This window comes from Haliotis rufescens, unplaced genomic scaffold (genome assembly GCF_023055435.1).
Source record: "Haliotis rufescens isolate VD_foot unplaced genomic scaffold, xgHalRufe1.0.p SCAF_8, whole genome shotgun sequence".
NCBI classification, from domain to species: domain Eukaryota; kingdom Metazoa; phylum Mollusca; class Gastropoda; order Lepetellida; family Haliotidae; genus Haliotis; species Haliotis rufescens.
The window spans coordinates 50,871,539-50,894,666 of record NW_025964372.1 but is presented as its reverse complement, the minus strand read 5'-3'; the positions used below and the strand labels follow the sequence as shown (position 1 = coordinate 50,894,666).

Sequence of the window (23,128 nt, the reverse complement as noted above, 5' to 3'; positions counted from 1 at the left end):
ATTTCCCTTTGGCTCTCAGCGCATGCGTCAAGTTGAACACAAGAGCAAACACAGTCTCCTCACACTACAATCCTTATAAAATAATTGGCTTATTCTGTAACTGAAACAATTGATCAATGATTCCAAAACAATATTACTACGTAGGTTTTGGGGAACAATAGCTTTAGCTTTCCAACTGTTTTAGAGGACCAACAAACCTTTTCGGACTAATTGCATCTAAACCCAAATCACTGTTAGACTGTACACACCATCACAGATATCTCTCCCAGCTGACGGTAAGATCTGCCTCACCCGCTTCCGGGTAAGAATATAGGTCCCTCGGAACCGATGCTTGGCGTATGAGGCGACTAAATGGATCGGGTGGTCAAGCTGGCTAACGTGGGTCAGTGAAGAATATCGTTTCCAAATTGCATAGATCGATGCTCACGATGTCAATCACTGGATTGTCTGGTCCAGACTCGTTAAATTACAGACTGCCATCATACAGCTGGAATAGTGCTAACTGCGACGTTAAACAAAAAACAAAACGATATACAGTAAAGTACGGTTACAACGAACTCGAAGGGACTACAAATTTTAGTTCGTTTTAACCGTAGTTCGTTATAAGCATATATACAGCATAACTACAGCAAATAGTCGGGACCAAAAAAGTAGTTCGTTATATCCGTCAGTTCGTTATAAGCGTGTTCGTTATAACCGTAGTTTACTGTAACTAAATTCTGTTCAATACGGCGTTATAACCCATTTAATGGATTATAGATAGTTCGATATTACGAAACATATTGAGTAACATTGCCAACAATTTACATCTAGACGTGCGAAACATGGATCTGAAGATACCACGGACATCTGTACCACCAGTGGAAACAACCTACATGTGTCAGATCTTCTCCATCCCCAACGACACCGACTACCACATCATTGCCAGCACGCCCATCATCGACAACGTCAACATCATGCACCACGCCGTCATCTTCGGCTGCACTGAAGGTAACAATAAACTCCACTTAGTTAATTCCGGGTTAGCATATAGATCCCTATGCTTGTCGTAAGAGGCGGCTAATTTGTTAGGGTGGTCAGACAAGGTGACGTGGTTCATGCATGTCCCCGTATCTCTTTCTTTCTTTGTTCTTTAACGCCACACTCAGCAATATTCCAGCTGTAGGGCGGTTGTCTGTAAATAATCGAGTCTAGACCAGACAATCCAATGATTGACACTATGAGCATCGATCCACGCAATGGGGATACGATGACATGCATCAGTCAAGTCAGCGAGACAATGGATACTGGAGAGGGATTTGTCGCTTTATGTAAGAGAAGCAAACCGGTGGGCAACATGGTTGAGCAGACTCGCCCGTGAAGAACTCTTCAGCAGCCCATGCTTGTCACCCCGTGAAGATCCGGGATGGAATAGGTCTTCAGCAACCCATGCTTGTCTCCCTGTGAAGATCTGGGGTAAAATAGGTCTTCAGCAACCCATGCTTGCCTTAAAAGGTGACTATGCTTGTCGAGGCGACTAACGGGATCGGATGGTCAGGCTCGCTGACTTGATTGATGAATGTCATCGTATCCCCATCGCGTGGATCGATGCTCATGATGCCAATCACTGGATTGTCTGGTCCAGATTGGATTATTTACAGACCGCCGTCATAAAGCTGGACTATTGCTGAGTGCGGCGTTAAACAACAAACAAACAAACAAAACATACTTAAATAAAATTGCTGCTGAACTTAAAACATTTTTTGTGTGGTCATGACACGTATTACAGTCATGTATTTGATGGATATTGAAGTTCTTCTTTATGTGTTCGGTAGACTTGGAGAAGAGTTAGGAAATGTTATGGATGACAAAGTCCCGCGACATTACGTCATTGACGACGAGATATTGACGTAACTAGTGTAGATGAAACTACCCCGGGAAGAGTACACAGTTACACTTCCAGCGTCAAACAGGCTTCATGTTGGTTAGTGCTGCATGTATCGCTAAATGTTGAGTGAGTGAGTGAGTCCGGTGTTTTACTCCGTTACGACGCATTATAAATGCTGGAGTCTGGGCCAGGCCAACCGGTGGCTCATCGCATGAACAACGGGTATTCTGGATCGGATGCCACACATCCCTCCATCCCGGAAACTGCGACTTAAGCTACCTTAGGATTGAATATGGATTACGTAACTCTGTCAAGGTCGGTATTTCATCTTAGAGTTATTTTCGCGTATTTTCCTCCAGCTGTCATCTTAATATTTATCATGCTAATATCTGAGGCAGATGGTTATTTGAGCACAGCCTCCAGTTGCATGTCTAGTTGAATATATTAAATTCTATGCAAACATTGTATAATTTATTCATTTACATGTAAAATGTAAAACCACATGTAAATATTTTGCAAAGAAAATAACCAGTTTAGATTATCCGCCGAAAATGATCCCATTTGCTTATCTCTCATTGGACGATGTATATCAGTCGAGCAGTTAATGGTTGTCATAACAACGCACTGCTACTGTATGCCTCACAACTCTACTTACAAGAGTGAGTATGGTTTTGCGCCGCTTTTAGCAATATTCTAGCAATATCAAGGCGGGGGACACCAGAAATGGGCTTCACACATTGTACCCATGGCTGGAATCGAACCGATGTCTTCGGCATGACGAGCGAACGCTTTAACCACAAGGCTACCCGACCGCCCCCTAATTACAAGAAGTGGATTATGATGTGAGATGAGGTGAAATGGGGTTTAACGTCGCGTCCAAGATTTTTGCACTAATATAGCGACGTGTGTGTGTGTGTGTGTGTGTGTGTGTGTGTGCGTGTGTGCGTGCGTGTGTGCGTGCGTGTGTGCGTGTGTGCGTGTGTGTGCTTGTACTGGTCTGAACTGATGCGGATTTATAGTGCTACCACACTGAGATACCATGTCGCAGTTTAACATAAATACCCAACTCAGACACAGTTTTCTGACTCCGAGCCGACCATGGAGGCGGTCGAAGAATATGAGAACAAGATCAAGAAGAATAGTTTTTAATAACAATAACACAAATACATTTTCGCTATCATGGCAGTTTATATAGTCATTATCACATATGTAGAAGAGTGTCTACAGAGCTGTCGTAGTCGAAGTATAAGAAGTCATTTCTGAATAGTTGGACCACTCTGTCAAGTATACCCCGTGGTACTGAGGCGTAGGCCTGTCTAAGGAAGGATCGCCTCTGTGAGGAAGACTCCTGTTTTGTCAAAATGGAATCCCGATAGGAACGGAACATAAGCTGCTTCAGTTTGTCTTTTGTCAGATTCTCTGAAGACTCAGCTTCTAAAAGTTCTTCCGAGCCAGGAGTTAGGTAGCCATTGATCTGAAACGTTCTCCACAACCTTCCTGCTAACTGCTTCCGGGTCAGGCACATGTCATGAGGACGATAGTTCCAGTCGGTTAGTATTGTCAACTCGTCCAGCACGTGATCTATGCGAGAATGGTTCTGTAATAGATGTCCAAGTCCGAATCTCTCCAGTATGAAGCGTGAATCTCGCGAGAACGTCTCCTGTGTGGCCACTATGTCTGGTTTGAATGCGCATGGGTTACAGGCGTGCTCTATCGGACGCCAGTGTCCGTTCAGAGAGACCGCATTACGTTCACCGACATCCACAACATGCCCAAGGAATTCAGTGAAAGAAACATCGTGTCCACAACTCAGACTACGAGAAGATGCATTCTCTCGGCGGGAGACGATGGTCTTCCCGGCGCTGGACCAGTAGTCAGGAAGATACAGCTTGTCGATGTAAGCCGTGAACAATCGCGTAAATGGGTTTCTCGCAACCATGAAACGTGTTGTTGCCATGACAACACGCTTGTCCTCCTCTTTCTGAAGTCTGTACATCTTGATCTTCCTGGGACCACCATGGGCTTCATACCTCGTCATCTTGAATGGGTTGTCAAGGTTGCGCCCCCTGGTATCGTTGTGGAGGAACCGGAACACGCGGATCCAAAACGTGCAGCCTGCCTTAGGTACCACACCGTAGGACATGTTGCGGTAGACGAGGATGTTTTCCGTCCGGCCCGTTCCCTTATTGCCCTCACAAACTTGTTGCAGACGACGTCGCCGCGCTGCATAAACGGATGCGCCGCTATCAACCACGTTGCCGTGCAGTATCTAAACAAAATATTGCATTGAGTATTTTCTATTGCTCAAAACGGTAACTTTGAACCGCTGAGGATTGTATTTTCTACTTGATGACGATACATGACATATTACTAACACCAGTTTCTAAAGCACTGTCTGAAAAGCAAGAAAAACTGCTTTATTGCTTCAAATTAAAAACACGAATAATACTTTCCCTAATCATTTTGCGAAAAACATGGATAATGAGATCTTTTATGACCCGAATCCTCATCATTCTGCCCCATATATTATTATTCTGCCCCAGTATCCCAACCTGGAGACAGTCATGGGATACACACCTGTGCATGATCACCCTGGGACACAGGTACACATCTGTGCATGATCACCCTGGGACACTGGTACACATCTGTGCATGATCACCCTGGGACACAGGTACACATCTGTGCATGATCACCCTGGGACACTGGTACACATCTGTGCATGATCACCCTGGGACACAGGTACACATCTGTGCATGATCACCCTGGGACACTGGTACACATCTGTGCATGATCACCCTGGGACACTGGTACACACCTGTGCATGATCACCTTGGGACACATGAACACACCTGTGCATGATCACCCTGGGACACTGGTACACATCTGTGCATGATCACCCTGGGACACTGGTACACATCTGTGCATGATCACCCTGGGACACATGTACACACCTGTGCATGATCACCCTGGGACACATGTACATACCTGTGCATGATCACCCTGGGACACTGGTACACATCTGTGCATGATCAACCTGGGACACATGTACACACCTGTGCATGATCACATTGGGACACCGGTACACATCTGTGCATGATCAACCTGGGACACATGTACACATCACTGCATGATCACCTTGGGACACAGGTACACATCTGTGCATGATCACATTGGGATACTGGTACATATCTGTGCATGATCACCCTGGGACACATGTACTCACCTGTGTATGATCACCTTGGGACACATGTACACATCAGTGCATGATCACCCTGGGACACTGGTACACATCTGTGCATGATGACCTTGGGACACTGGTACACATCTGTGCATGATCAACCTGGGACACATGTACACACCTGTGCACGATCACCTTGGGACACATGTATACATCTGTGCATGATCACATTAGGACACATGAACACACCTGTGCATGATCACATTGGGACATATGCACACATCTATGCATGGTCACCTTGGGAAACATGTATACACCTGTGCATGATCACCTTGGGATACATGAACACATCTTTGCATGATCACCTTATGACAGATTAACACATCTGTGCATGATCACCTTGGGACACATGAACACATCTGTGCATGATCACCTTATGACAGATTAACACATCTTTGCATGATCACCTTATGACAGATTAACACATCTGTGCACGATCACCTTGGGACACATGAACACATCTGTGCACAATCACCTTGGGACACATGAACATATTTTTGCATGATCAACTTGGGACGCATGTACACATCTGTGCATGATCACCTTGGGACACATGAACACATCTGTTCATGGTCACCTTGGGACAGATTAACACACCTGTACATGATCACCTTGGGAAACATGTATACATCTGTTCATAATCAGCTTGGGACACATGTATACATCTGTGCATGATCACCTTGGGACACATGAACACATCTGTGCATGATCACCTTGGGAAACATGTATACATCTGTTCATAATCAGCTTGGGACACATGTATACATCTGTGCATGATCACCTTGGGACACATGAACACATCTGTGCATGATCACCTTGGGAAACATGTATACATCTGTTCACGATCAGCTTGGGACACATGAACACATCTGTGCATGATCACCTTGGGACATATTAACACATCTGTGCATGATAACATTGGGACACATGAACACATCTGTGCATGATCACCTTGGGACACATGAACACATCTGTGCATGATCACCTTGGGACACATAAATAAACCTGTGCACAATCACCTTGGGACACATGAACACATCTGTGCATGATCACCCTGGGACACATGAACACATCTGTGCATGATCACCCTGGGACACATGTACACATCTGTGCATGATCACCTTGGGACACATATATACATCTGTGCATGATCACCCTGGGACACATGAACACATCTGTGCATGATCACCTTGGGACACATGTACACATCGGTGCATGATCACCTTGGGACACATGTACACATCTGTGCATGATCACCCTGGGACACATGAACACATCTGTGCATGATCACCTTGGGACACATGAACACATCTGTTCATGATCACCCTGGGACACATATACACATCTGTGCATGATCACCTTCGGACACATGTATACATCTGTGCATGATCACCGTCTGACACATGTACACATCTGTGCATGATCACCCTGGGACACATGTACACATCTGTGCATGATCACCTTGGGACGCATGTAAACATCTGTGCATGATAACCTTGGGACACATGAACACATCTGTGCATGATCACCTTGGGACACAAGTACACACCTGTGCATGATCAACTTGGAACACATGTATTCATCTGTGCATGATCACCTTGGGACACATGTATACATCTGTGCATGATCACCTTGGGACACATGAACACATCTGTGCATGATCACCTTGGGACACATGTACACATCTGTGCATGATCACCTTGGGACACATGTACACATCTGTGCATGATCACCCTGGGACACATGAACACATCTGTGCATGATCACCTTGGGACACATGAACAAATCTGTGCATGATCACCTTGGGACACATGAACACATCTGTGCACAATCACCTTGGGACACATGAACATATCTGTGCATGATCAACTTGGGACACATGTTTACATCTGTGCATGATCACCTTGGGACACATGTACACATCTGTGCACAGTCACCTTGGGACACATGAACACATCTGTTCATGATCACCTTGGGACACATGAACACATCTGTGCATGATCACCTTGGGACACATGTATTCATCTGTGCATGATCACCTTGGGACACATGTATACATCTGTGCATGATCACCTTGGGACACATGTACACACCTGTGCATGATCACCTTGGGACACATGAACACATCTGTGCATGATCACCTTGTGACACATGTATTCATCTGTGCAGGATCACCTTGGGACACATGTATACATCTGTGCATGATCACCTTGGGACACATGAACACATCTGTGCATGATCACCTTGGGACACATGTACACATCTGTGCATGATCACCCTGGGACACATGAACAAATATGTGCATCATCACCTTGGGACACATGAACAAATATGTGCACAATCACCTTGGGACACATGAACAAATCTGTGCATGATCACCTTGGGACACATGAACACATCTGTGCACAATCACCTTGGGACACATGAAGATATCTGTGCATGATCAACTTGGGACACATGTTTACATCTGTGCATGATCACCTAGGGACACATGTACACACCTGTGCATGATCACCTTGGGACACATGAACACATCTGTGCATGATCACCTTGGGACACATGAACACATCTTTGCATGATCACCTTGGGACACATGTATACATCTGTTCATGATCACATTGGGACACATGAACAGATCTGTGCATGATCACCTTGGGACAGATTAACACATCTGTGCATGATCACCTTGGGACACATGAACACATATGTGTTCAATCACCTTGGGACACATGAACATATCTGTGCATGATCAACTTGGGACACATGTAGACATCTGTGCACAGTCACCTTGGGACACATGAACACATCTGTTCATGATCACCTTGGGACACATGAACACACCTGTGCATGATCACCTTGGGACACATATATACATATGTGCATGATCACCTTGGGACACATGAATAAATCTGTGTACAATCACCTTGGGACACATGTACACATCTTTGCATGATCACCTTGGGACACATGAACACATCTGTGCATGATAACCTTGGGACAGATTAACACATCTGTGCATGATCACCCTGGGACACTGGTACACATCTGTGCATGATCACCCTGGGACACCGGTACACATCTGTGCATGATCACTTTGGGACAGATTAACACATCTGTGCATGATCACCTTGGGACACATGTATACATCTGTGCATGATCACATTGGGACACATGAACACATCTGTGCATGATCACCTTGGGACACATGTACACATCTGTGCATGATCACTTTGGGACACATGTATACATCTGTGCATGATCACCTTGGGACACATGTACACATCTGTGCATGATCACCCTGGGACACTGGTACACATCTGTTCATGATCACCTTGGGACACATGAACACATCTGTTCATGACCACCTTGGGACACATGTACACACCTGTGCATGATCACCTTGGGACACATGAACACATCTGTGCATGATCACCTTGGGACACATGAACACATCTTTGCATGATCACCTTGGGACACATGTATACATCTGTTCATGATCACATTGGGACACATGAACACATCTGTGCATGATCACCTTGGGACAGATTAACACATCTGTGCATGATCACCTTGGGACACATGAACACATATGTGTTCAATCACCTCGGGACACATGAACATATCTGTGCATGATCAACTTGGGACACATGTACACATCTGTGCACAGTCACCTTGGGACACATGAACACATCTGTCCATGATCACCTTGGGACACATGTACACACCTGTGCATGATCACCTTGGGACACATATATACATATGTGCATGATCACCTTGGGACACATGAATAAATCTGTGCACAATCACCTTGGGACACATGAACACATCTGTGCATGATGACCTTGGGACACATGAACACATCTTTGCATGATCACCTTGGGACACATGTATACATCTGTTCTTGATCACATTGGGACACATGAACAGATCTGTGCATGATCACCTTGGGACAGATTAACACATCTGTGCATGATCACCTTGGGACACATGAACTCATATGTGTTCAATCACCTTGGGACACATGAACATATCTGTGCATGATCAACTTGGGACACATGTACACATCTGTGCACAGTCACCTTGGGACACATGAACACATCTGTTCATGATCACCTTGGGACACATGTACACACCTGTGCATGATCACCTTGGGACACATATATACATATGTGCATGATCACCTTCGGACACATGAATAAATCTGTGCACAATCACCTTGGAACACATGTACACATCTTTGCATGATCACCTTGGGACACATGAACACATCTGTGCATGATCACATTGGGACACATGTACACACCTGTGCATGATCACCTTCGGACACATATATACATATGTGCATGATCACCTTGGGACACATGAATAAATCTGTGTACAATCACCTTGGGACACATGTACACATCTTTGCATGATCACCTTGGGACACATGAACACATCTGTGCATGATCACCTTGGGACAGATTAACACATCTGTGCATGATCACCCTGGGACACATGTACACATCTGTGAATGATCACCCTGGGACACCGGTACACATCTGTGCATGATCACCTTGGGACACATGAACACATCTGTGCATGATCACTTTGGGACAGATTAACACATCTGTGCATGATCACCTTGGGACACATGTATACATCTGTGCATGACCACATTGGGACACATGAACACATCTGTGCATGATCACCTTGGGACACATGTACACATCTGTGCATGATCACTTTGGGACACATGTATACATCTGTGCATGATCACCTTGGGACACATGTACACATCTGTGCATGATCACCCTGGGACACTGGTACACATCTGTTCATGATCACCTTGGGACACATGAACACATCTGTTCATGACCACCTTGGGACACATGTACACACCTGTGCATGATCACCTTGGGACACATGAACACATCTGTGCATGATCACCTTGGGACACATGAACACATCTTTGCATGATCACCTTGGGACACATGTATAGATCTGTTCATGATCACATTGGATCACATGAACACATCTGTGCATGATCACCTTGGGACAGCTTAACACATCTGTGCATGATCACCTTGGGACACATGAACACATATGTGTTCAATCACCTCGGGACACATGAACATATCTGTGCATGATCAACTTGGGACACATGTACACATCTGTGCACAGTCACCTTGGGACACATGAACACATCTGTCCATGATCACCTTGGGACACATGTACACACCTGTGCATGATCACCTTGGGACACATATATACATATGTGCATGATCACCTTGGGACACATGAATAAATCTGTGCACAATCACCTTGGGACACATGTACACATCTTTGCATGATCACCTTGGGACACATGAACACATCTGTGCATGATCACCTTGGGACAGATTAACACATCTGTGCATGATTACCTTGGTACACATGTACACACCTGTGCATGATCACATTGGGACACCGGTACACATCTGTGCATGATCAACCTGGGACACATGTACACATCACTGCATGATCACCTTGGGACACAGGTACACATCTGTGCATGATCACCTTGGGACACTGGTACACATCTGTGCATGATCACCCAGGGACACATGTACTCACCTGTGCATGATCACCTTGGGACACATGTACACATCAGTGCATGATCACCCTGAAACACTGGTACACATCTGTGCATGATCACCTTGGGACACATGTATACATCTGTGCATGATCACCTTGGGACACATGTTTACATGTGTGCATGATCACCTTGGGACACATGAACACATCTGTGCATGATCACCTTGGGACACATGTATACATCTGTGCATGATCACATTGGGACACATGAACACATCTGTTCATGATCACCTTTGGACACATTTATACATGTGTGTATGATCACCTTGGGACACATGAACACATCTGTGCACGATCACCTTGGGACAGATTAACACATCTGTGCATGATCACCTTGGGACACATGTATACATCTGTGCATGATCACATTGGGACACATGAACACATCTGTGCATCATCACCTTGGGACACAGGTATACATCTGTGCATGATCACCTTGGGACATATGAACACATCTGTGCATGATCACCTTGGGACACATGTATACATCTTTGCATGATCACATTGGGACACATGAACACATCTGTGCATGATCACCTTGGGATACATGTATACATGTGTGCATGATCACCTTGGGACACATGAACACATCTGTGCATGATCACCTTGGGACAGATTAACACATCTGTGCATGATCACCTTGGGACACATGAACACACCTGTGCATGATCACCTTGGGACAGATTAACACATCTGTGCATGATCAACTTGGGACACATGTACACATCAGTGCATGATCACCCTGAAACACTGGTACACATATGTGCATGATCACCTTTGGACACATGTACACACCTGTGCATGATAACCTTGGGACACATATATACATATGTGCATGATCACCTTGGGACACATGAATAAATCTGTGCACAATCACCTTGGGACACATGTACACATCTTTGCATATTCACCTTGGGACACATGAACACATCTGTGCATGATCACCTCGGGACAGATTAACACATCTGTGCATGATCACCCCGGGACACCGGTACACATCTGTGCATGATCAACCTGGGACACATGTACACATCACTGCATGATCACCTTGGGACACAGGTACACATCTGTGCATGATCACCCCGGGACACCGGTACACATCTGTGCATGATCAACCTGGGACACATGTACACATCACTGCATGATCAGCTTGGGACACATGAACACATCTGTGCATGATCACCTTGGGACATATTAACACATCTGTGCATGATAACATTGGGACACATGAACACATCTGTGCATGATCACCTTGGGACACATGAACACATCTGTGCATGATCACCTTGGGACACATAAATAAACCTGTGCACAATCACCTTGGGACACATGAACACATCTGTGCATGATCACCCTGGGACACATGAACACATCTGTGCATGATCACCCTGGGACACATGTACACATCTGTGCATGATCACCTTGGGACACATATATACATCTGTGCATGATCACCCTGGGACACATGAACACATCTGTGCATGATCACCTTGGGACACATGTACACATCGGTGCATGATCACCTTGGGACACATGTACACATCTGTGCATGATCACCCTGGGACACATGAACACATCTGTGCATGATCACCTTGGGACACATGAACACATCTGTTCATGATCACCCTGGGACACATATACACATCTGTGCATGATCACCTTCGGACACATGTATACATCTGTGCATGATCACCGTCTGACACATGTACACATCTGTGCATGATCACCCTGGGACACATGTACACATCTGTGCATGATCACCTTGGGACGCATGTAAACATCTGTGCATGATAACCTTGGGACACATGAACACATCTGTGCATGATCACCTTGGGACACAAGTACACACCTGTGCATGATCAACTTGGAACACATGTATTCATCTGTGCATGATCACCTTGGGACACATGTATACATCTGTGCATGATCACCTTGGGACACATGAACACATCTGTGCATGATCACCTTGGGACACATGTACACATCTGTGCATGATCACCTTGGGACACATGTACACATCTGTGCATGATCACCCTGGGACACATGAACACATCTGTGCATGATCACCTTGGGACACATGAACAAATCTGTGCATGATCACCTTGGGACACATGAACACATCTGTGCACAATCACCTTGGGACACATGAACATATCTGTGCATGATCAACTTGGGACACATGTTTACATCTGTGCATGATCACCTTGGGACACATGTACACATCTGTGCACAGTCACCTTGGGACACATGAACACATCTGTTCATGATCACCTTGGGACACATGAACACATCTGTGCATGATCACCTTGGGACACATGTATTCATCTGTGCATGATCACCTTGGGACACATGTATACATCTGTGCATGATCACCTTGGGACACATGTACACACCTGTGCATGATCACCTTGGGACACATGAACACATCTGTGCATGATCACCTTGTGACACATGTATTCATCTGTGCAGGATCACCTTGGGACACATGTATACATCTGTGCATGATCACCTTGGGACACATGAACACATCTGTGCATGATCACCTTGGGACACATGTACACATCTGTGCATGATCACCCTGGGACACATGAACAAATATGTGCATCATCACCTTGGGACACATGAACAAATATGTGCACAATCACCTTGGGACACATGAACAAATCTGTGCATGATCACCTTGGGACACATGAACACATCTGTGCACAATCACCTTGGGACACATGAAGATATCTGTGCATGATCAACTTGGGACACATGTTTACATCTGTGCATGATCACCTAGGGACACATGTACACACCTGTGCATGATCACCTTGGGACACATGAACACATCTGTGCATGATCACCTTGGGACACATGAACACATCTTTGCATGATCACCTTGGGACACATGTATACATCTGTTCATGATCACATTGGGACACATGAACAGATCTGTGCATGATCACCTTGGGACAGATTAACACATCTGTGCATGATCACCTTGGGACACATGAACACATATGTGTTCAATCACCTTGGGACACATGAACATATCTGTGCATGATCAACTTGGGACACATGTAGACATCTGTGCACAGTCACCTTGGGACACATGAACACATCTGTTCATGATCACCTTGGGACACATGAACACACCTGTGCATGATCACCTTGGGACACATATATACATATGTGCATGATCACCTTGGGACACATGAATAAATCTGTGTACAATCACCTTGGGACACATGTACACATCTTTGCATGATCACCTTGGGACACATGAACACATCTGTGCATGATAACCTTGGGACAGATTAACACATCTGTGCATGATCACCCTGGGACACTGGTACACATCTGTGCATGATCACCCTGGGACACCGGTACACATCTGTGCATGATCACTTTGGGACAGATTAACACATCTGTGCATGATCACCTTGGGACACATGTATACATCTGTGCATGATCACATTGGGACACATGAACACATCTGTGCATGATCACCTTGGGACACATGTACACATCTGTGCATGATCACTTTGGGACACATGTATACATCTGTGCATGATCACCTTGGGACACATGTACACATCTGTGCATGATCACCCTGGGACACTGGTACACATCTGTTCATGATCACCTTGGGACACATGAACACATCTGTTCATGACCACCTTGGGACACATGTACACACCTGTGCATGATCACCTTGGGACACATGAACACATCTGTGCATGATCACCTTGGGACACATGAACACATCTTTGCATGATCACCTTGGGACACATGTATACATCTGTTCATGATCACATTGGGACACATGAACACATCTGTGCATGATCACCTTGGGACAGATTAACACATCTGTGCATGATCACCTTGGGACACATGAACACATATGTGTTCAATCACCTCGGGACACATGAACATATCTGTGCATGATCAACTTGGGACACATGTACACATCTGTGCACAGTCACCTTGGGACACATGAACACATCTGTCCATGATCACCTTGGGACACATGTACACACCTGTGCATGATCACCTTGGGACACATATATACATATGTGCATGATCACCTTGGGACACATGAATAAATCTGTGCACAATCACCTTGGGACACATGAACACATCTGTGCATGATGACCTTGGGACACATGAACACATCTTTGCATGATCACCTTGGGACACATGTATACATCTGTTCTTGATCACATTGGGACACATGAACAGATCTGTGCATGATCACCTTGGGACAGATTAACACATCTGTGCATGATCACCTTGGGACACATGAACTCATATGTGTTCAATCACCTTGGGACACATGAACATATCTGTGCATGATCAACTTGGGACACATGTACACATCTGTGCACAGTCACCTTGGGACACATGAACACATCTGTTCATGATCACCTTGGGACACATGTACACACCTGTGCATGATCACCTTGGGACACATATATACATATGTGCATGATCACCTTCGGACACATGAATAAATCTGTGCACAATCACCTTGGAACACATGTACACATCTTTGCATGATCACCTTGGGACACATGAACACATCTGTGCATGATCACATTGGGACACATGTACACACCTGTGCATGATCACCTTCGGACACATATATACATATGTGCATGATCACCTTGGGACACATGAATAAATCTGTGTACAATCACCTTGGGACACATGTACACATCTTTGCATGATCACCTTGGGACACATGAACACATCTGTGCATGATCACCTTGGGACAGATTAACACATCTGTGCATGATCACCCTGGGACACATGTACACATCTGTGAATGATCACCCTGGGACACCGGTACACATCTGTGCATGATCACCTTGGGACACATGAACACATCTGTGCATGATCACTTTGGGACAGATTAACACATCTGTGCATGATCACCTTGGGACACATGTATACATCTGTGCATGACCACATTGGGACACATGAACACATCTGTGCATGATCACCTTGGGACACATGTACACATCTGTGCATGATCACTTTGGGACACATGTATACATCTGTGCATGATCACCTTGGGACACATGTACACATCTGTGCATGATCACCCTGGGACACTGGTACACATCTGTTCATGATCACCTTGGGACACATGAACACATCTGTTCATGACCACCTTGGGACACATGTACACACCTGTGCATGATCACCTTGGGACACATGAACACATCTGTGCATGATCACCTTGGGACACATGAACACATCTTTGCATGATCACCTTGGGACACATGTATAGATCTGTTCATGATCACATTGGATCACATGAACACATCTGTGCATGATCACCTTGGGACAGCTTAACACATCTGTGCATGATCACCTTGGGACACATGAACACATATGTGTTCAATCACCTCGGGACACATGAACATATCTGTGCATGATCAACTTGGGACACATGTACACATCTGTGCACAGTCACCTTGGGACACATGAACACATCTGTCCATGATCACCTTGGGACACATGTACACACCTGTGCATGATCACCTTGGGACACATATATACATATGTGCATGATCACCTTGGGACACATGAATAAATCTGTGCACAATCACCTTGGGACACATGTACACATCTTTGCATGATCACCTTGGGACACATGAACACATCTGTGCATGATCACCTTGGGACAGATTAACACATCTGTGCATGATTACCTTGGGACACATGTACACACCTGTGCATGATCACATTGGGACACCGGTACACATCTGTGCATGATCAACCTGGGACACATGTACACATCACTGCATGATCACCTTGGGACACAGGTACACATCTGTGCATGATCACCTTGGGACACTGGTACACATCTGTGCATGATCACCCAGGGACACATGTACTCACCTGTGCATGATCACCTTGGGACACATGTACACATCAGTGCATGATCACCCTGAAACACTGGTACACATCTGTGCATGATCACCTTGGGACACATGTATACATCTGTGCATGATCACCTTGGGACACATGTTTACATGTGTGCATGATCACCTTGGGACACATGAACACATCTGTGCATGATCACCTTGGGACACATGTATACATCTGTGCATGATCACATTGGGACACATGAACACATCTGTTCATGATCACCTTTGGACACATTTATACATGTGTGTATGATCACCTTGGGACACATGAACACATCTGTGCACGATCACCTTGGGACAGATTAACACATCTGTGCATGATCACCTTGGGACACATGTATACATCTGTGCATGATCACATTGGGACACATGAACACATCTGTGCATCATCACCTTGGGACACAGGTATACATCTGTGCATGATCACCTTGGGACATATGAACACATCTGTGCATGATCACCTTGGGACACATGTATACATCTTTGCATGATCACATTGGGACACATGAACACATCTGTGCATGATCACCTTGGGATACATGTATACATGTGTGCATGATCACCTTGGGACACATGAACACATCTGTGCATGATCACCTTGGGACAGATTAACACATCTGTGCATGATCACCTTGGGACACATGAACACACCTGTGCATGATCACCTTGGGACAGATTAACACATCTGTGCATGATCAACTTGGGACACATGTACACATCAGTGCATGATCACCCTGAAACACTGGTACACATATGTGCATGATCACCTTTGGACACATGTACACACCTGTGCATGATAACCTTGGGACACATATATACATATGTGCATGATCACCTTGGGACACATGAATAAATCTGTGCACAATCACCTTGGGACACATGTACACATCTTTGCATATTCACCTTGGGACACATGAACACATCTGTGCATGATCACCTCGGGACAGATTAACACATCTGTGCATGATCACCCCGGGACACCGGTACACATCTGTGCATGATCAACCTGGGACACATGTACACATCACTGCATGATCACCTTGGGACACAGGTACACATCTGTGCATGATCACCCTGGGACACAGGTACACATCTGTGCATGATCACCCTGGGACACATGTACTCACCTGTGCATAATCACCTTGGGACACATGTACACATCAGTGCATGATCACCCTGAAACACTGGTACACATCTGTGCATGATCACCTTGGGACATATGTATACATCTGTGCATGATCACCTTGGGACACATGAACACATCTGTGCATGAGCACCTTGGGACAGATTAACACATCCGTGCATGATCACCTTGGGACACATGTATACATCTGTGCATGATCACCTTGGGACACAGGTATACATGTGTGCATGATCACCTTGGGACACATGAACAAATCTGTGCATGATCACCTTGGGACACATGTATACATCTGTGCATGATCACATTGGGACACATGAACACATCTGTGCATGATCACCTTTGGACACATGTATACATGTGTGCATGATCACCTTGGGACACATGAACACATCTGTGCACGATCACCTTGGGACAGATTAACACATCTGTGCATGATCACCTTGGGACACATGTATACATCTGTGCATGATCACATTGGGACACATGAACACATCTGTGCATGATCACCTTGGGACACATGTATACATGTGTGCATGATCACCTTGGAACACATGAACACATCTGTGCATGATCACCTTGGGACAGATTAACACATCTGTGCATGATCACCTTGGGACACATGAACACACCTGTGCATGATCACCTTGGGACAGATTAACACATCTGTGCATGATCACCTTGGGACATATGTACACATCAGTGCATGATCACCCTGAAACACTGGTACACATCTGTGCATGATCAACTTGGGACACATGAACACATCTGTGCATGATCACCTTGGGACAGATTACCACATCTGTGCATGATCACCTTGGGACACATGTATACATCCGTGCGTGATCACATTGGGACACATGAACACATCTGTGCATGATCACCTTGGGACAGATTAACACATCTGTGCATGATCACCTTGGGACAGATTAACACATCTGTGCATGATCACCTTGGGACACATGTATACATCTGTGCATGATCACATTGGGACACATGAACACATCTGTGCATGATGACTTTGGGACACATGTATACATCTGTGCATGATCACCTTGGGACACATGACCACATCTGTGCATGATCACCTTGGGACAGATTAACACATCTGTGCATGATCACCTTGGGACACATGAACACACCTGTGCATGATAAGCTTGGGACAGATTAACACATCTGTGCATGATCACCTTGGGACACATGTACACATCAGTGCATGATCACCCTGAAAAACTGGTACACACCTGTGCATGATCACCTTGGGACACATGTATACATCTGTGCATGATCACCTTGGGACACATGAACACATATGTGCATGATCACCTTGGGACAGATTAACACATCTGTGCATGATCACCTTGGGACACATGAACACATATGTGTTCAATCACCTTGGGACACATGAACATATCTGTGCATGATCACCTTGGGACACATGTACACATCTGTGCACAGTCACCTTGGGACACATGAACACATCTGTCCATGATCACCTTGCGACACATGTACACACCTGTGCATGATCACCTTGGGACACATATATACATATGTGCATGATCACCTTGGGACAGATTAACACATCTGTGCATGATCACCCTGGGACACTGGTACACATCTGTGCATGATCACCCTGGGACACCGGTACACATCTGTGCATGATCACCTTGGGGCACTGGTACACATCTGTGCATGATCACCCTGGGACACTGGTACACACCTGTGCATGATCACATTGGGACACCGGTACACATCTGTGCATGATCAACCTGGGACACATGTACACATCACTGCATGATCACCTTGGGACACAGGTACACATCTGTGCATGATCACCCTTGGACACTGGTACACATATGTGCATGATCACCCTGGGACACATGTACACACCTGTGCATGATCACCTTGGGACACATGTACACATCAGTGCATGATCACCCTGAAACACTGGTACACATCTGTGCATGATCACCTTGGGACACATGTATACATCTGTGCATGATCACCTTGGGACACATGAACACGTCTGTGCATGATCACCTTGGGACAGATTAACACATCTGTGCATGATCACCTTGGGACACATGTATACATCTATGCATGATCACATTGGGACACATGAACACATCTGTGCATCATCACCTTGGGACACATGTATACATCTGTTCATGATCACCTTGGGACACATGAACACATCTGTGCATGATCACCTTGGGACAGATTGACACATCTGTGCATGATCACCTTGGGACACATGAACACACCTGTGCATGATAAGCTTGGGACAGATTAACACATCTGTGCATGATCACCTTGGGACACATGTACACATCAGTGCATGATCACCCTGAAACACTGGTACACATCTGTGCATGATCACCTTGGGACACATGTATACATCTGTGCATGATCACCTGGGGACACTGGTACACATCTGTGCATGATCACCTTGGGACACTGGTACACATCTGTGCATGATCACCTTGGGACAGATTAACACATCTGTGCATGATCACCTTGGGACACATGTATACATCTGTGCATGATCACATTGGGACACATGAACACATCTGTGCATGATCACCTTGGGACACATGTATACATCTGTGCATGATCACCTTGGGACAAATGAACAGATCTGTGCATGATCACCTTGGGACAGATTAACACATCTGTGCACAATCACCTTGGGACACATGTATACATCTGTGCATGATCACCTTGGGACACATGTATACATCTGTTCATGATCACCTTGGGACACATGAACACACCTGTGCATGATCACCTTGGGACAGATTAACACATCTGTGCATGATCACCTTGGGACACATGAACACACCTGTGCATGATCACCTTGGGACAGATTAACACATCTGTGCATGATCACCTTGGGACACATGAACACACCTGTGCATGATCACCTTGGGACACATGAACACACCTGTGCCTGATCACCTTGGGAGACATGAACACATCTGTGCACAATCACCTTGGGACACATGAACAAATCTGTGCACAATCACCTTGGGACACATGTACACACCTGTGCATGATCACCCTGGGACACATGAACACATCTGTGCATGATCACCTTGGGACACATGAAGAAATCTGTGCATGATCACCTTGGGACACATGAACACATCTGTGCACAATCACCTTGGGACACATTAACAAATATGTGCATCATCACCTTGGGACACATGAACACATCTGTGCACAATCACCTTGGGACACCGGTACACATCTGTGCATGATCACCTTGGGACACATGTACACATCTGTGCATGATCACCTTGGGACACATGAACACATCTGTGCATGATCACCCTGGGACACCGGTACACATCTGTGCATGATCACCTTGGGACACATGTACACATCTGTGCATGATCACCTTGGGACACATGAACACATCTGTGCACAATCACCTTGGGACACCGGTACACATCTGTGCATGATCACCTTGGGACACATGTACACATCTGTGCATGATCACCTTTGGACACATGAACACATCTGTGCACAATCACCTTGGGACACCGGTACACATCTGTGCATGATCACCTTGGGACACATGTACACATCTGTGCATGATCACCTTGGGACACATGTACACACCTGTGCATGATCACCCTGGGACACATGAACACATCTGTGCACAATCACCTTGGGACACATGTACACACCTGTGCATGATCACCCTGGGACACATGAACACATCTGTGCATGATCACCTTGGGACACATGAAGAAATCTGTGCACAATCACCTTGGGACACATGTACACACCTGTGCATGATCACCCTGGGACACATGAACACATCTGTGCATGATCACCTTGGGACACATGAAGAAATCTGTGCACAATCACCTTGGGACACATGTACACACCTGTGCATGATCACCCTGGGACACATGAACACATCTGTGCATGATCACCTTGGGACACATGAAGAAATCTGTGCACAATCACCTTGGGACACATGTACACACCTGTGCATGATCACCCTGGGACACATGAACACATCTGTGCACAATCACCTTGGGACACATGTACACACCTGTGCATGATCACCCTGGGACACATGAACACATCTGTGCATGATCACCTTGGGACACATGAAGAAATCTGTGCACAATCACCTTGGGACACATGTACACACCTGTGCATGATCACCCTGGGACACATGAACACATCTGTTCATGATCACCTTGGGACACATGAAGAAATCTGTGCATGATCACCTTGGGACACATGAACACATCTGTGCCTGATCACCTTGGGAGACATGAACAAATCTGTGCACAATCACCTTGGGACACATGTACACACCTGTGCATGATCACCCTGGGACACATGAACACATCTGTGCATGATCACCTTGGGACACATGAAGAAATCTGTGCATGATCACCTTGGGACACATGAACACATCTGTGCACAATCACCTTGGGACACATGAACAAATATGTGCATGATCACCTTGGGACACATGTACACATCTGTGCATGATCATATTGGGACACATGAACACATCTGTGCATGATCACCTTGAGACACATGTACACGTATGTGCATGAATACCTTGGGAAACATGTACACATCTGAGCGTGATCACCCTTGAAGACATGTACACATCTGAGCACGATCGCCTTTGAAGACATCTACACATTTTAGCATGATCACCGGGGGACTTATGTACACACTACTTAAAAATGCGCTGGTCATAGTTTATTTCGATGGCCGAATAATTTCGAATTGTCTGATATTTGTAACGCCTGGGATTTCAAATTACAAAACATCGATTACTCACTGACCAAGGAATGTCTGAAACCCGTAACATTTATCGAGCTGATTACCTGTGATGTTCTGGCCGCATGATCACCAGTTGACTTCCGACGGACTTTGTTGCCTGGTAGATGATGAAATGAAAAATATATAAGACATTATTGTCCGTTATTTCTACCAGAATACTCACTCACTCACACACTCACAGTGTAAGTCTGGATAAACATATATGAAAGATAGTCGTCTGTGTACAGCTATTATACGCTTGTTAAAATATCTTAGTGCTACAGATATGATAAACCGGCGTTACAGTTTCCATAGGATGCATGTATAATTATCCTTTATCACACATCCAGATCAGAATGATGATTAGTTGGATGGGTGACCACGTCAAGGAGCTTGACTCCTGAGCGTTTCTGGGCCTAGGGCTTAGGACCTGCCCCACACTGAAGCACATATACCACATGTGGTGTCTCCTTAGGCAAGTGACTTTGTTCGAAATGTGCCTCTGTTCACCCAGCAGTGAGTGGGTACCCGGTAGGATGAGA

The 23,128-nt window shown here is 45.5% G+C and overlaps 2 protein-coding genes across 2 annotated transcripts in view; one reads left to right on the top strand and one right to left on the bottom strand.

The window, feature by feature from the left end:
- LOC124124508 overlaps window positions 1-23,128 on the top strand; it is a 78,611-nt gene that overhangs the window by 37,654 nt on the left and 17,829 nt on the right. The window contains exon 5 of the mRNA XM_048389683.1: window positions 814-990. Within this exon, the coding sequence (XP_048245640.1) occupies window positions 814-990 (177 nt within the window). The remainder of the gene's footprint in view (window positions 1-813; window positions 991-23,128) is intronic.
- Window positions 2,997-23,004, bottom strand: LOC124124515 (carbohydrate sulfotransferase 11-like). Its single transcript, XM_046487698.2, has 2 exons — window positions 22,652-23,004; window positions 2,997-4,136 (listed from the first exon to the last, which is right to left on the bottom strand). The coding sequence occupies exon 2, from the start codon at window positions 4,008-4,010 to the stop codon at window positions 3,069-3,071; it is 942 nt and encodes a 313-aa protein (XP_046343654.1). The 5' UTR covers window positions 4,011-4,136; window positions 22,652-23,004; the 3' UTR covers window positions 2,997-3,068.